Source organism: Lethenteron reissneri, chromosome 48, assembly GCF_015708825.2.
Source record: "Lethenteron reissneri isolate LAM-NWPU_2019-01 chromosome 48, ASM1570882v1, whole genome shotgun sequence".
Taxonomy (NCBI): Eukaryota; Metazoa; Chordata; class Hyperoartia; order Petromyzontiformes; family Petromyzontidae; genus Lethenteron; species Lethenteron reissneri.
The window spans coordinates 6,572,820-6,589,932 of record NC_083826.1 but is presented as its reverse complement, the minus strand read 5'-3'; the positions used below and the strand labels follow the sequence as shown (position 1 = coordinate 6,589,932).

The 17,113-nt window shown below is 47.5% G+C and overlaps 1 protein-coding gene across 1 annotated transcript in view; it reads right to left on the bottom strand.

Annotated features, from left to right (window-relative positions):
* LOC133354584 (pappalysin-1-like) overlaps window positions 1–17,113 on the bottom strand; it is a 126,609-nt gene that overhangs the window by 58,080 nt on the left and 51,416 nt on the right. Inside the window, 1 exon segment of the mRNA XM_061571534.1 lies at window positions 8,676–8,872. Within this exon segment, the coding sequence (XP_061427518.1) occupies window positions 8,676–8,872 (197 nt within the window).

Sequence of the window (17,113 nt, the reverse complement as noted above, 5' to 3'; positions counted from 1 at the left end):
GCATTGGCATTTGATGCAGTGGTTGTTGTTGTTGTTGTTGAGATACATTTCGTGAAATTTCAGAATGATGTGAAATAGAATATGATAATGATAATAATATACAGGCCTTTGTCAACCCCCTGTTAGATGAAGGCCTCCCCCTAGGGCCGTGTCAGTAATGGGGGCTATTTGACCATACTTCACCACATTGGTTGGTGAAGGAGTGCGGCACAGGACCAGGTTTTCGTATCACTCGCTACTGATCTTAGCTGTGGCCCGGAATCAAACAGCGTCCTAACCACTGCGCCACTGCTCCACCCGAAAACAGTATCGCTGGAGATTAAAAGAACAGAGTTTTCAAATAGCTAATTTAATTGTTTCTTTAATTGTTCATGAATGGTTGCGAGAAATGCCCCATTTTGGATTATAATCATTGACCAGCTCAGCTGTGGTCTGGATGAAAACTTATTTTAATGGATTGTGATAATCCCATTAGATTGTCTACAACCAAATTTTGCCCAAACGCATCGTGTCTTATCAGACGTCAGAAACTAAGCAGCGTTGAGCCTGGGCGTAGTAAGCGGAAGGGTGACAAGACGGCATGCCAGGTGCTGTTGCCAAGAGGCTTCGAGGTGGCCAAGAAGTTGCAGTGCTGAGTGTTACCCACCCCGCATGAAGCCAAAGACACAATAATGGTTTTGCCAAACGTCCCAATGTAGCAGGACTCTCCAGAACAACAGTCCTGGGGATTCAGCGAGTTCATCAAGGGCAAGTGACTTATAAATAAAAACGTATTCACCGAGTCCTAAATTCCACAATGTAAAGGGACATGTACATGTTCATCCTGTTCGCAAGTAGGACACCCTTCATGTAAGAACCTATTCAATTGTATCCATGTTACCGATTTTACAGGCAGATATTAACGCGAAAGAATCGCGCTCATTCCAATCGGGAAGCAGAATCTAAAAACGCCACGGATGAGGTTCCACGTTTACAACTTTGACCTCCGACCCTCTTGACCCTCGGCAGCCGTGCAGGATCACAACGATGATGCACGCGTATCGTCCTTTTAGAGAGGCGCTCGCAAACTCTTCGCTTCTAGGCCTAGCGCTTCTCGCTTGCGACGCTCCTTCAAAACTAACGCGTTTTCGCCTCCCTCGCGCGCCAAAAGTTTTGACGCCAACATTTAAACCCTCAATATGGCGCGTGATGCCACGGCAATAAATAAAAGTGAGTCTTCAAGAAGCTCTAATCCCCGCCGAGTCTATCCATGTCAGAAAGCGCTCGGCGAATAAGAATATTGTTAAATAAATTAATCTGGTTTAAAACCTCTTCACGAGCCCTTAATCCCATCCACCATCGCTTCCTAATCCAGGTTATATGAACCGCACATTAGGCTGGGTTTTGATCCAGTTAGAGGGCTCAGTCTGGATTAAGGCGCACGTTGTATGCTGGCAAGCTCCCGGGATTAGAGAACTTGCCCAATATCTGTTAGGATTTGTAATCTGTCGGTTATATACCTGTCTGAGATGCTGCTCTTGAATAAACACACCAAACACCTGCATCTACAGCACTTGTGTCAACCCACTGCTGGATGAGGGTCTCGCTAAGGCCGTGTCAGTCCTGGGGGGCTGTTTGACCATACTTCACCTCGCTGACCTGATGTACGTGAAGTGTAACTGTGCATGTTTTTTTTATATGTAACAAATAAAAAAACAAGCCTACACTGTACTGTGCATTCCATTTGTCGAATTAAATTGTTTTTAGGCGTTGTTGCCGGTGTTGCTGATACAATTAACGTAAGCATTAAAATGTTGCATGAGACACGTGTGTAAAATTGATTACATCAAATGGTCTGCACGCATTATTATTGAGCGATTCTGTACTGTGCTGGCAGTGGTGCCCAAGTCTCTATTGCACACATTGGGCAGAACAAAGAATTAACGGAGCAGTACAAACGAGGTGGTGGTAAAACTAAGGCAATAATTTCGTGATTCTTGGGTCGCATTGGAAGCTTGAATCGTGACAATTCACTCCATTGCTGGAGGGAGGCATCGAAGGGGCAGAGGATTAAATTTAGATTTAAAGCTTTCGTGTCTGCAGGGATTCATCTTCTTGGTTCTTTCGGTAAAGTCAAGTAGAAGGGAAATAATAAAATAATGTAATAATAATACTAAAATATTGTTTTATGTTTTATTTTTATTATTTTATTATTTCCCTTCTACGGGGGTGACGGGGTGAGGGGGGGTGAATTATCACCAGCATTGTGTAAAAAAAAGTTCAACGGAACCTCAACACGGTCATGCAATTGCAGGCTGCCACTAAGATAAAGATCCCCCCTATAGCCTGAACAGACTGCTGGGGCAAGTGCTGTTAGCGAGCACCTATGAAGCCCGGCACGGCACGGCACACGAGGGGGTGGGTGGCCAGCATCACGCCCGGCCGCCTTTGTATCCCGAGTGGCGACGTTTACACACCGCACCAAATACTAATTTGAGGCTGAGTCGACCGAGGGGATGCCCAGGACCGGTTCAGATAATCTTCACCGATGTTTGCCGTGAGCGGGAATCGAACTCGGGTCACCGAGTGCATTGCGCCGCGCGCTCACCGCTGCACTCAAGCTCCGGCTACACACACGCGCGCACGTGATCATCCATTATCATTAGCACACTTCCAATTACACGGTGGATTTATTTAGCATTCCTTTGTGCCATTGATGTCAAGGCGGGGCAGGAGGGAGGGAGAAAGTGAGCTCACGTGCCTGTGTTTAAACGGCAGCGAGGAAATCAGTTTTATCCGCAGATTTCTAACCCTCTGCGGTGCATTTCCCCGTGTGCGAGTATGAAATTTAATTATGATGAGGTCAGTTTTTTTATTGCATGTTTATTCCAAGGCAGTGATGTAACCGCCGGTGGGATTTCAGATCGCGGTGGGCCCTCTGACTCAGACCGTTGTAAAACGTTGCGTCCATGGTAGCAGCAGCAGCAGTAGTTAGGAGTGGTCTTTCGTCGCCAAACGGCTGGCAAGCTGTGAGTTTCATGAGTACTCATTGGTGAAAGGGCAAGTTGTCTGTGGATGACTTTAAAGAACCTTGCCTCCAATGTGCAACCCGGCTAAAGGGAATGTGTCTTTAAATGCATTGTTGTGCGACGAACGGACATATCATGTGAATGTCAGCGGCGTTTCACTGAGCATCGAGTACGTGTGAATATAGGAATTATGTTGTTGCCAATTCACATCCAAGCAATTTTGAAGAAATGTCACGATCCAGTACAATAGCCTGATTATTCATTTGTCTATTTCACTGCGTATTGTTCCTTGCTTGTTTGTTATCTGTCTCGCACGTACAGCTGTGTGGATTCCATTGATCTAAATTCAACGCCTGTGTACAGTTCCATATAATTTACATTACTGACCCAATAAGTTAACAAACTGCTATTTTGTTCTACGCAAAACCATTTAATACCTAACAAAAAATGGTCATCAATCATCGCAATAGTATCCTTAATAGAGGTTTGTTTTTTGGGTTACATTGCATACGTATAAATGTGTCGTTGAACCCGCCACCACCCGAGATTTGTTACGTAAACCTCTATTATGGATAATATTGGTCGCGAAAGCCTACGTGTTAAACATCACAATATTGTTTGACTGACACAAAGATCCCCCGTTATAGTCTAGGGACTATTTGGGAAAGTGCTGTTAGCGAGCACCTATACAGGCCGGCACAGCACGCGAGAAGCTGGGGTGGCCATCAAAACGCCCGGCCGCCTTTGTCTCCCCAATGGCGATGTTTTTACACACTGCACCAGGTACTCCACCTAGGGGGGGGGGGGGGCGGATAATTGTCGCTGGTGTTGATCGTGAGTGGGAATGGAACTCGGGTCGCTGGGTTCACAGCACAGCGCACTAACCGTTGCACTACCACTCCCCACTGACACACACAACAAAGTCAAAGATCCTCGTATAGCCTTAACAGACCGTAGGGGCAAGTGCTGTCAGCGAGCAACTATGAAGGCAGGAACATCACACGAGGGGGTGGGTGGCCAGCACCACGCCCGACCGCCTTTGTCTCCCCAGTAGCGATGATTACACACCGCACCAGGTACTAATTTGAAGCCGAGTCGCCCTAGCAGAGGCCCGGGACCGGTTCAGATAATCGTCACCTGTGTTGGCCCTGAGCGGGAATCGAACCTGGGTCGCCGGGTTCGTAGCGCAGCGGCACAAAGCGCCACGCACGCACGCACGCTCACACGCGCGCCGAGCAGAATCAACAACCAGGTCGCAATGCTGTGTAGGGTGGCTTTGACGACGACGGAGAGAGAGGATGGCCGAATCAACCACGGGCAATGCCACCCAGGAAGCAAAGAGGCGGCCAAGCCACCCAGGCTGACTCCTCTATGGAAAAGGGGCGACGGTTTAGAGGGCTTGGGATTAACTGCCGCTGGGGCCAGTGCCCAGTAGAGGACCTCTGATTAATGTGATAAAGGTCACTGGAGGTTGTGGATGGGGGGCGGGGCAGGGAGGATTTGCCCACACGGAATGCTTTGCACAAATGCAGAGTAAATCAATAGGAAGCTTCGCTTTTCACATTTAACCTATGGTGGTGGTGGGGGGAGGTTAGCTCTCCTACCAGTAGTGCCTGAACAGCAAAGGTAAAAACAAGTGTGAAATGTATTGTATGTTGAACTTTTTTTGCCCCATACGTAGGCAACCGTGCTAATCGCAGGTGCTAATCGGAGCGGTTGTTTGATAGCGAGGAAATCTGTAGATGGCCTTTGTGTGTCATAGATCTTTTTTATTTACGAGACATGGTTAATCAACGAGTGGATGAATAATAAAACTCAGAGTGCGATTTGTAACGCAAACAATATTTTACACACATCATAAATGACCGTGACTCAAGACGCACGGAGCCAAGCTCAGTGTTACTTGAAAGCCAGGCGAAAGAGGGTAAGCCTTTAAGAAAGAACTGGAGCCTTTTAAGTGTCTCTTGAACGCCCGTGTACGTAAGAACGTACGTTGAACCTCGTTCGCACCGTGCGTAGTCAACCGCGCGAACTGGAGGTGCGGAAATCTGACGCTTTCCAACGGAGGTTGTCAGTGCCGATGCGCAATTGGGAAAGATTTCTTAAATCTCACAAAGCCCTCGCAGCCGCCTCTGTCCACCCAACAGCAGCAGAATAAATGGGTTCCGCTGTAGTCAGTCGATCGGCAGGTTGCGTGCGCGTGACTCCCACCTCTTCTAAGACGTCTGGCCAACGTGGGAGAGAAGGCTGACATACCCTCTGAAGGGGCTCTGTAGAATGTGCCCACTAGTGGAGGCCGTTTATGTTTTTTTCGGCAGCGGTTTGAGAAAGCAATTGCAACGTAAAAAAATATTCCTAGATGCTCAATGCTTTACGAGTGCAGGCTCAACGTGAAGTGATGAATTATTACCGAAGTGATGATGTCAACGGATGTACCATTCAAATGTCTCCTGCTTCATGATTTTCTTTCCACATGACTGATCTTTTTTCGTTCAATTTTTTCGTACTATATTTGTAAAAAATATACATCATTATTATTAACATATCCCTTCCAAGACTCAGAGAACCAATGTGGCAGAGGAGTAGAAATCTCTGAGAACTCCCTGGAGCAGAGGCCCTTTGTTCAGCGGTGGCCTGAGCGGAGCAATTTCAGGACTGCCCCTTTACCTCCACATCATCCCACTTTCTTGGTTCTTTCGGTAAAGTCACGTAGAAGGGAAATAATAAAATAATAAAAATAAACCAATAAAAAAATTCTCACGACGTTTCGGCCACAACGCAAGCAGCCGTCCTCAGGTGAAGAACAGGTATGGTGGTGTTTCATTCAGACGCTGTCTTCCCGACAGACCTGTTCTTCACCTGAGGACGGCTGCTTGCGTTGTGGCCGAAACGTCGTGAGAATGATTTTATTATATAAAAATTTAATTATTTTATTATTTCCCTTCTACGTGACTTTACCGAAAGAACCAAGAAGATGAATCCCTGCAGTCACGAAAGCTTTACATCGAAAAATCACCCCAATCCCCAAACCTCCACCGTCTCGACCTTCCGAACGCCAGCTCTGCACTGCACGCAGAGATCTTTGTTCCTTGAGCTAGCGCTGAGCATCTCCCTTGCTTCCCAAAGCCGGGCCGAGGACTGGGGTGCAATCCTCCGCCCCCCACTCCACCCGCGTCCCCCCCCCCGTCGTAGATTTATGGGCTCCGTGGTGACCGTTTTAGTTAATTGACTTGGCCTGCTCCTCCTTCCTCTTCTTCTTAGCCCTCGGCTGGGGAAAGCCGGGCCGGGGAGGGGACGATGAAACGAGCGTCGCCGCTCGTTCCGACCGACGAGAAATCCGACGTAAAGGGCGCGACAACAATAACAACAAAAACAACAACAACAATAAAAACACTCCAGCGCACCTGGAAGGGTCCCCCCCTCTACACCCCCCCCCCGGCGTTTGGCATAACGCAGATTACCAAAAACTCAACGCGTTTATCAACAGCAGTGGCTTTCAAAGGAAACACTTAATGTGACGTTTTGGGCAATAACCCTTCTGCACAGTACATCTATGTGTGCAACATGTCACCCGATTAATGTGTTGATTTGTGTTGTTATTGTTGCGTGTGCTTGTGCACCGCTGCAAACGCAACATCGCCTAATAATTAGTTGTTTTAAATAAAAATCCGTGACGTTTTATCCCCGCTGTTTGCGAGTACCCGCCCTTAAATCATCGACCCGCACCGCGGGCCTGCGCTCGTTCTCCTCTCGTGACGGCGTTTTTTTTTCTCTCTCATCGCCCACGAAAAGTGCCCAAATCGGACCCGTTGTGTGCCCGCCGACACCACCACCACCAAAGACAAAAATCCCCCGTATAGCCTTAACAGACTGTAGGGGCAAGTGCTGTTAGCGAGCACCTATAAAGGCCGGAACAGTACACGAGGGGGTGGGGTGGGCCAGCACCACGCCCGACCGCCTTTGTCTCCCCAGTGGCGATGTTTACTGCACACCGCACCAGGTACTCATTTCAAGCTGAGTCGATCACTGGTGTCGGCCGTGAGCGGGAATCGAACCCGGGTCGCCAGGTTCACAGCGCAGCGCGCTAACCGCTGCACCACCGCTCCCCACACACACGCACACACCGGGTCAAGGCACGGTCACGTGCACACGAGAACCGGGAATTCGAGTGGCTTCGAGCCCCGCTCCTTCAAAGCCAAGCCGATCGCTGGGGTCGTATTTTTTTTGTCATCTCCCTTCCTCCACCTTCGCACACCACCCCCCCCCCCCCCCCAAAAACAAAAAAAACGCAAGCCGCAAGTGACACGCGCTATTCTATGACGCACGACTGCAAAAGCATCTCGGGAAATTCTCATTCGCCCCCTCAAGGGGCGATCGAAAGCCACAGGTACGTCGCAGCGTGGCCAGGTCAAGTGCACGTGGCGCTCTCTGCCCTTCAGCCAATGGGCAGGCCGCAATTATATCACTTTGTGCGTCAATCGTTTTTTTGTTTTGCCCACTAATCTGGATGAGTGCGTGTCGTGAAAACACCCAGCCACTCACCCTCGACCACCCTCCCCCCCCCTTACTTCCCGAGCCTCTGTTGCCCGCTGCACATGCAGTGCTTGCGTCTGAACAGACAATTGAGTGGATACATTAAAAAAAATACGTATTTAATCTGCTGCAGTTGCTCAAGACGTGTCTATGCTGTTGTGGGCGTGAAGGTGTACCTGGCAGGGAGAGGGGTGGACTGCCAACCCTCGGAAATAGACACTGTGCCTACTGCCACGTGTGTCTGTAGATGTTGTGCTTCAACAGCTATATAGAGAGTTTTTTTAAAACGATTTGTTTTCACTGCAGGTAAAAACATAGTTTTGATAGTTTTGGCAGAAAAGTAGAGATATCATCATAATTGTCCACCACTACCACCATCATTATCATCATCCACCACCACTGTCGTCCTTAACATCGTCACCTTATCATCCTCCACCACCATCAATATTCATTAACCATCACCCATCATCGTCGAATCCCAATCGCCCATCACCAGCTTTATTCTCACCCAAAAAACACCACCTATCCTCGACATCATCCTAACTCACACCTCCTGGCCGTTGAAGAATCCCTCACACTTCCACGAAAATCAAACGAATCTGCAATCCACCCTGTGGTCACCTCACCAACACATTCGCTCACAAAACAAAGCCTCATCGCAGCGTTCTTCATTGCAAGGCCCGTGGGCCACTGGCGGTCTCTGTTGGCCTTCAGTGCGACCCCTGACGTCTGGTCCTCTACAATAATACACAACACGCCAATGATTTTGTCTTGCAAGCGGTGTGGCGGCCATCGTACTGAAGTCTTATCAGCGAAAGTGCACCCCCACTCTCCCCCCTCTCCCCCCGTGAAAATTCGTGAAGACCACTGCCCTTGACTTAAAGCTTTCGTGGCTGCAGAACTTCATATGCTTTGGGTCTTTCGGTAAAGTCACGTAGATAGGTTCAAAGAAAATAACAAAAAACTACGACGTTTCGCAGCACACGGACCGCTCGTGTTGCGATCGAAACGTCGTGGTTTTTTGTTAATTTCTTTGAACCTATCTACGTGACTTTACCGAAGGACCCAAAGAAAATGAGGACCACTGCCCTCTTGGGTCACCGTCACTGCCCGAAGCAAAAGACGACCGCTTACCTTCGACAGGGCCGGAGGGCCCACGAGGACGCTGGCTGGGCAGTGGAGGCTGTCCTGGTGGGAGGCCGTGGCCTGGGACGCCCACTGATCCACGTGACCCAGAGGCGTGAATATGCCACAGTCCAGCCCGCTGCCCTCCTTCTCGAATTCTTCGCAGAGCCCGTCGCCGGCGTACGCGTAGCACACGTTCGGCGAGCCTGGTGGGAAACACGGCACGGTCTGGGCTTTCTGATGTCACTCTTGCCCCGGTGGCCTCTCTCCATGTACTGCGAAGAACAGACTTTGCCCGAAACATTGCCGACTCCACCATCTTCCTCTTCCTTCCGATGTGAGGAAGCCACTGGGAGCCATGCACTTTTGAAATCTGGATTGAAAACTCATTTTTTTAGAACTGCTTTTTGTGTTTAGTTTGTTGTCCTTCCACATGAACCTCCGATTAGCACGGTTGGCTACGTACGTTGCGAAAGAAGTTCAACATACATACATACAAGGCCACACAGTTGTTGATATTGACAATGAACGTTTAGAGTTGTGTTTGTTAGTTGTGTTGGTGGACCACTGCCAATGCAACAGCGGAAGCATTACCAGGCAATGGTGTGCCACGCGTTGTTTTTTTCAGGCTGTTCCGCGTGTCGTCTGGCACGATGGAGCATCAATGAGCGCGAACAGAAGCTCCCAGCATGTGTCCCGCGAAACGTCGGACATCGTGCCGAACGACACACGCGGTACAGCCCGAAAACGCATCGGAAGGTTTCACAGCAATACGGCCGCTAAAACCTCGCAGTAGCATGGCACAGTTTCAATTCACAACAGGCTTGTTTGGATGAGAATTTAGAGGCAATGTTTTTTTTAAGTATCAATTTTTCCCACAAAATGTTTGTTCCAACTGTCCTACCGGTATCGTATCATGAGACGAAGTGGACATTCATAAGGCATCACGCAGAGCCCCTGCAAGTGGATTTCACAGAACTACTTCTGAAATGCGTTAGAGTGACCATTTTTTATTTTCCAAGTGCAAAGATGTACACGTTCCCCACACGCTTTGCATCAGATAAACATTTGTTGCACGCTAATGGAAGGCTATCACGAAGGCGCTATACGTTTCACAGACAGGTATCGCCTGCTGGTAGGAGACGCTGCTGGCACGTGGTTTCCCCAAGTTAAGTAGAGCTAATTGGGAATGCCAATTAATACGATGGGTTTATGTTCAGTCATTGGTGACCGCGCTGAGACCATCAGCTCACTATTCTTGATCAACTTGTTTCATCATGGGCGACTGAAACCCAGATTTCTATCCCGGGATCTTAGCGATGACAGCTCATTGCTCAGAGCTCTGAGCTACCCGGCAACCTGCGAATTATTTTCAAGTTAGTGGGGCAACTAGACTGGAGGATCCACGCAGTGTAGCCAAGGGTAACTAATGAAGGCCCATAATCAACGTTTTTGGGTTTAGATCGCGTTATTTATAAATGTGTCGTAACCCTCCACCACCCGACACGGCCAATCAGTAAAAAAGTGTCACGTTGACAAAATACAAATAGTTCACTGCTTTAGCCCACCGGTGTGTTGAAGCGTGAAACCACAACATTTACAATTTGAGTACGACGTTTTCGCTGGTAATTGCATCCAGCATCATCGGGCAATTCGCCAGAATGGTGAGGCTCTCCTCTGTCTCCCGTTCTTATATAGAGCAGCAGCAGGGTGACGTCATCATTAACTCATTAACTCATCTTGTATGTTGTATCTTTTGTCAACGTGACACTTTTTTACTGATTGGCCGTGTCGGGTGGTGGAGGGTTACGACACATTTATAAATAACGCGATCTAAACCCAAAAATGTTGATTATGAATAATATTGGTTGCGAAAGCCCTACGTGTTAATGAAGGCCCGTTAATTTATTGAAACGTAATTCAAAGCTTGTTCCCTGTCTTCCATTATCTCCCCTGCCAATGCATCAGAATCTGAATCTTTATTTATCGTGGAGAAATCCGATGAGCTGTGAATCTCTTTTCCACAGATGTCCAATGAGACTTCATCAGGACAAACAAAAGTGAATTACCGGCTCAAATGAGCATCGAAACACCGTCGCCCTGTACAGCAAGTGGTGAAACATTCCACATTCCTATGCCTGGCGCAAATCTCTCTTATCAAAAGGCCACTGTAGACTTGTGGTCAGTACACACACTTCACCTGCACTTGAACTCTGAACTTTGCGATTGCGAGCTCCTCGCTCTAGCTCTGAGCCTCGTGGCTGGTAAAGTTCCCAGCTCGGAGAATCCACGTGAAAGCCCACGCTATTAGAAGGAGAGCACACCAGCACTGTGAGATCATGAGTATCGACAGTCTAAATTCTCAACTCGTTTAATGCCTCTCTTGCTTGAGAAAAGGAAAAAAAGAAACATCGGTTGTGTTTATGTCCGTAGCCAACCGTGCTAATCGGAGGTGCAGTTGTCTCGCCCCGCCATAGGAACGTGGAACTTTCTGCCACTGGGTCAGGGCTGCATACAGAAGATGAGCACCTATGCCTTGGTGTTGACTTCAAGCTTTCATGACTGCAGTAATTCATATTCTTTGGGTCTTTCGGTAAAGTCACGTTGAACAATTTTTGTTACAAAAACGACTACGTTTCGATCGCAACACAAGCAATGACGATTGCAATGACGATTGCTTGTGTTGCGATCGAAACGTCGTCGTTTTTGTTAATTTTTTGTTCTACGTGACTTTACCGAAAGACCCAAAGACTATGCCTTGGTGCTCGATTTGAGCCAGGAAATCACTTCGTTGTGGGTTGACTCACCAACACACCTGTGTGCCGAAGTAGTAACGAATTGCCACGTTTTGTTAACGTGACAAAGCTTATTAATTGGCTGCGTCGGCTGGTGGCGAATTTAACGACACATTTTTATTTACGCGATTTAACCCGAACAAAAAAAACTTTACTGTGGCTTTCCCATCGGCGAAAGGCGAACTTGTTAAAATCACTTCGACCGTTGACTCGAAAAAAAAAACTACCGTTCGTAAATTAAATTCCTGTTATGCATATACGTGCGCATTCCCTAAATTACTCGCAAATAATGCTTAATGGTGCCCATTGTTATTCGTGGAAATGTTAGACGTAACAGAGACGCATTCATTGTGCGCCCCTCACGCAGGCCGCTGGCGACACAATGGGGCGACGATGAGAACGGTTCCCTTGGGGGGGGTGGCAAACGAGGGGGATTGTGAAGAAGGAGAAATACTCCCCCCGCGCCCCCCCCCGCCCCCCCCCGACACACAAACCCATCGGTCCTTTTCCGAACGAGCGAATGACCTTTTGCACTCCCCATAGAAAAAGTTCTCCCGACAATGCGCGAGCAGCTGCGAGAAAGTTAATCCGTCGTAAACGCCGTTTTGATAGGGACGGGATAGTGGTGGTGGTGGAGGTAGTGGAGGTAGGGGAGCGGTGTTTTGTTATTCATGGGACATTTCAACGAAAATATTTCTACATATTCGACTCTGCTTTCGGAAATGTAGTCTGCTCGGTGCAAATCTGTAAAAAAAAAAAATTGAAGTTGTCCCCGCCTTGGGAATTCCTCCGCAGCAAGCCGCGTCGATGTCAACACAACGGGACGTCTGGAGAAGGAGGAGCTGAGGGCAAGTAAGCAGTACCCCCACCCCCTCCACCAGACATGCACGCAGGGCTCACCGTTACACAGGTAAAGGTACAGCCCTGCAATTCCTTGGACATGCTGCATGCTGGCAGAAAGGCCTCCACTAGAGGCTATTTTCTGCATTTAGCATTTTGGCTTTCTCGTCCACGCTGGCAAGACGTCTTCGAATAGGTGGGAGTAACCCACACTTTACCCCACCGCACACGGCCTGCTGATCGATATCAATGCAGTGAACCCATTGATATGACTGGGTGAGCAGAGGCGGCGGGAGGGGGCAGATAAGAAACTTGCATCACCGTTTCAACTACCGCGCCAGCAGATAGAATTTAACTTGCGATCTCCAGATTGCAAGTTCAGTGTGCTGCTAACCACAACAGCGTCTACACGCACGGTTAAAGAATTTGTTTTAGCTCCACGCTAAGCTAGACCACACAATCACTTAAGAAGCTATCGTCTTACATCAGCACAGAAATACTCAAGTGAAAATACGAAAAGAGCAGGTTAATAACGTTCCCTTTCAAGGTTTCCCCCCTGATCACCATGGTCATGGGGCACGCAGATTACGGGGCACGGCTACCGGGTACAGGATGTCTCTTCCGCGGGCCAAAAAAATCGGCTCAAGCAGCCCTTTGTTTTTGAGTGACGCCGAAAATGGGCGCTTTCATTCAACCACCGCGGGCAGCGGAGAACTATTGGGAGGACCGCTGTGGTCCGGTAATTCGATTTGTCCGCTTGTGCCACGCGCGGGCACGCAATCGAGCGTTTCGAAAACCTCGCCTTCGGAGGGCTCTTGTCCACCGCCAAACTAATAAAACAAACCCGCGGACCCACCCTTGGCTGTGATGTTACACAGTCGCGTATCATCATAGGAAATGAAACGCAGGATCGGTAACGCGTGACAGCCACGGCGGCTGGATTGTTTCGCGCACGATGGAACCTGCGATCCGGAAGAAGACGGTTCGATTCGAACCACCTGGCGCGGTAGCTTAAAGAATGAAACGGTGAATGTCCTGCCGCTATTCACCCAGTGGTATTCGTGGGCACGCTCCAATTAGTCGATCTGTGGAGTAAAGTGTGGGCACTCCTACCGCTTCCAAGATGTGTGGCCAGTGTGTAAGAGCAAGCCAACATTCTCTGTCGAGAGGGGTGGTACTCTGTTGGAGTTGTGGAGTACCTTCGGCCAGCGTTGGCATAAGCGAGCGACTGCATTCCAGGAGTGCGCCTTTACCTTTTGTTGTTGTTGTTGTTGTTGTCGTGCAAACCCGTACAAATACACACGCGTGTGCACACCGAGCAAGCGCACACACGCGCGCAAAAAAACGGGGGCAAACTAAAAAGACGGGAGAGAGAGAGAAAAAATGCTGTGCAGACGGATCCAGTGGCAGTGGCGTTTCAGTAACCGTAACCCACGGACGTTAGGTGATTGATTTTTTTTATCTGCCGCTTACATAATAGGATATCGGCTGTCCCACGTCTGGATGCCAGTCCAGTGAGTGTAGAAGTGCCATGGTTGAAATGCCAACCTGCTCCTGTATCCGTCCCGGGGGCTGTTACAACCTCCTTTTGAGCGGAGACTCTTAACAATGCAGTGGCTCTTACAATGCATTCTTTGCAATTAAATGATTCAGTTACTTGTTTACCATTGCTTTAAAGTTAGATTTTTAAAAATACAGAAATGTTCATCGCCATTATCATCCACATCACCATCAGTGCATCTTTATAAAGTATTAACTATTTTGGTAAAACAGCATGATTCTGTTGCGTGTTGTTTTACTATAAATTCCCTATTTTATTTCAATTGTGGTGACTGATGGCACGATAAATTTCCTTCTGAACTCATTGCGCTGTGTGCAGCACACCAGCCTGTATCAGCGAATGGTCCCCGGAAGATAATATCACTGAACTACTTTTGAAGTCACTGTAATAACAACACCCATCTTTATCCACTCCTAGGGGAAAAATTGTATATGCCCCTGAAAACAGCGTTTGTGGCATGTAAATCAAAGCCAAATCATGTTTAAATTCACTGAACTAAAATTGTAACAAAATTACGTGATAACACTGGCCAGAAATTTAATTCAGTGCCAGCACTCCACCCAGAAATCGATCGTAATCGACGATTCCATGCAGTGTTATGCACCCCTGGGAAATAAATCATTAAATCACATTGGAATGCAATATTTAGACATCTGTCTCTGGGCCTGCCCCCAATATGAAATAACTTTCCATTGCATACATCATCGAGAAATCTATTTTGAATTGTATTTTTCAATTCCACGTGTCAAGCGTGTGGTGTAGGGTTTACTTGACGTAACTTAAGCGTTGGCATTCATCAAAGCCAGACTAATAAAGGCAACTGTGCCATATTAATGTTGACTCAAGCACAACACGTCATCCCTGTTATGCGGTTGCCGTTGTTGAGCTAATATATACACAATTATCCCTTAAATGAACGGCACTTTACAACAACAAAAAAGGAAGTGATTGTTTTTTTTTGTCCTCATTTGGTCCTGTTTGACATAGAGAAAGACACGTGTCCTGAGCAGTTGACCAAAGGCATCATCATTAGGAGCATTGCGTCCACGCATTAGTGAGCTTCCGTGATCTGCAGCAATTATTTCGCGAGCCCTTCGGCGCTATTCCCATTGTCTACGTTCAGGTTGCACTGAGTAACTTGTTTGAGTCACTGGGGTGGGGGCGGGCGGTGAAAGGGGTGAGGGGTGGCGACAGGGGATGGCTTAAAACGTCTAGGTCGGAGACACTGAGCCAACACGAGATCTCGAGTTTGAATTGCAGGGCTGGGCTGTCACCCAAAAGTAGGGGAAGGTGCGGCCATGCAATTGGCTGCTCGTGCCACTGCCAGCGGAAGGGGCCCTCTACTCGAACAAACGATTTGGTTAACTCTTCCACGTTGGCCAGACGTGTTGGAGAGGTGGGCGCCCACCCACCCACGCATTATCATTGACGCACACAACCTGGCCATCGACTAACTGTAAATGTAGGATTTTTCTTCTTGGTTTTTTCGGTAAAGTCACGTAGAAGGGAAGTAAGAAAATAATAAAAATTAAAACATATTACTTCCCTTCTACGTGACTTTACCGAAAAAACCAAGAAGATGAATCCCTGCAGTCACGAAAGCTTTAAATCGAAATGTAGGATTTTTGTTTTTAATGGGTTCTAGATTTGAAGTTTTCGTGACTGCAAGGATTCATACTCTTAGTTTTTCGGTAAAGTCACGGAGGTAAAAAATGAAATTAAATTTCATAGCAAATCTGGCTGTGACGGTCCCACCTGATGACGGAGACTTGTGTTGCCTCCAAAACGTCATGATTTTTAATTATTTTATTTTTATTAATTTTAATTTCATTTTTTACCTACGTGACTTTACCGAAAAAACTAAGAGTGTTTTAACGGGTTGCTCGAACGTGATTGCGTTGAACATTGTTCGTATAATTCTGTCGCAGTCCAGCGAATTATAGAAGTCCACCGTATTGGAAATGATGCATGAAAGGGTAAAACTGCATTCTGAAATGCAGTGAGTTGATGGTCATTGGTAACTCCACAAGAGTCAGAGAAATATGAAAATCAACATTTTTGATGTTAGGCCCCCAAGCCCATCAAAATATATATTGGGCAGCTAAATAATATGACACTTTATTTTAAATCTGGAGTGATATAGAACATTGCGTTTTGCTGCAATTTGTTGAATCGACATATGGCATCAAATTAGAATGATCTCTCATTTAAAAAATATATTTTTGCAAGATTATGACCCTAAAGTTGATATTAATCACAGTACAGTACTAGTTTCACAAAGCAATGGGTATAACCTGCTTTATCTCATCATGCAGTTATACTCTCACTTTAGCATTTTAATTCCAAGCAGTTTATGTACAATATTTTGACTAATAGGGTTTTCCCCTTTTTTATGGCAACAAAACTGACACCTTTTGCAAGGAATCATGCTTACATTAACCACAATACTTGCAGTCAAATGCAAACAAAAAACAATACTCTGATAATTTATGCATTGTCTTTGAAACTGATTGGTCCACACCAGAGACAGCTTTCTTTGGAGCCTAGTCTCATATGGTGTTCGACCAGATGACGCCAAAAGGCGTCATCTGGTCGAAGACAATGCATAAATGATCAGAGTATTGTTTTTTGTTTGCATTTGACTGCAAGTATTGTGGTTAATGTAAGCATGATTCCTTGCAAAAGGTGTCAGTTTTGTTGCCAGAAAAAAAATGGGAAAAACCCTATTAGTATATTTTGGTACTGGTGTAGTAAGTAGAGGAGGAGACGATGTCGAAGTTGAGACACACTGTTTATTAACTCCGGGACAGATACAATAGTTGAAGGGGTATCGGCCCCTTCACCCGTACTATGGGAAACCCACCCTAGTACTAAGCCCTCTGTCCTGTCCCCCAGTCCTCCTCTACTGGGCTACGGGAGGCTGACTGATCTGGCCCTGGCAAGCACAGATCTCGGCACCAGCTAACCAGCCTTGCCCTGATAAGGGCAGCGGTCTGGAAGCTCTTGGGCCGCGCCACTGGCTTACCCGGCTCGGCCCTTATAAGGACGGCGAGACCGGGGAGTCCCAGGGCCTAATCTCCGAGTCTTGGATCTTCACTGGTCAGCTTCGTGTCGAACTCAACTCGAGCTCTTTGGGTTCCACCTTTTATAGGGATCGCCTCCGAGGGCTGGGGGCGTGGGCAATAACTGATGCGGACGTCGGTGTGACCACCCGTGTATGTGAGTGCCGACAGCCCTGTGTTTGTTGTCCG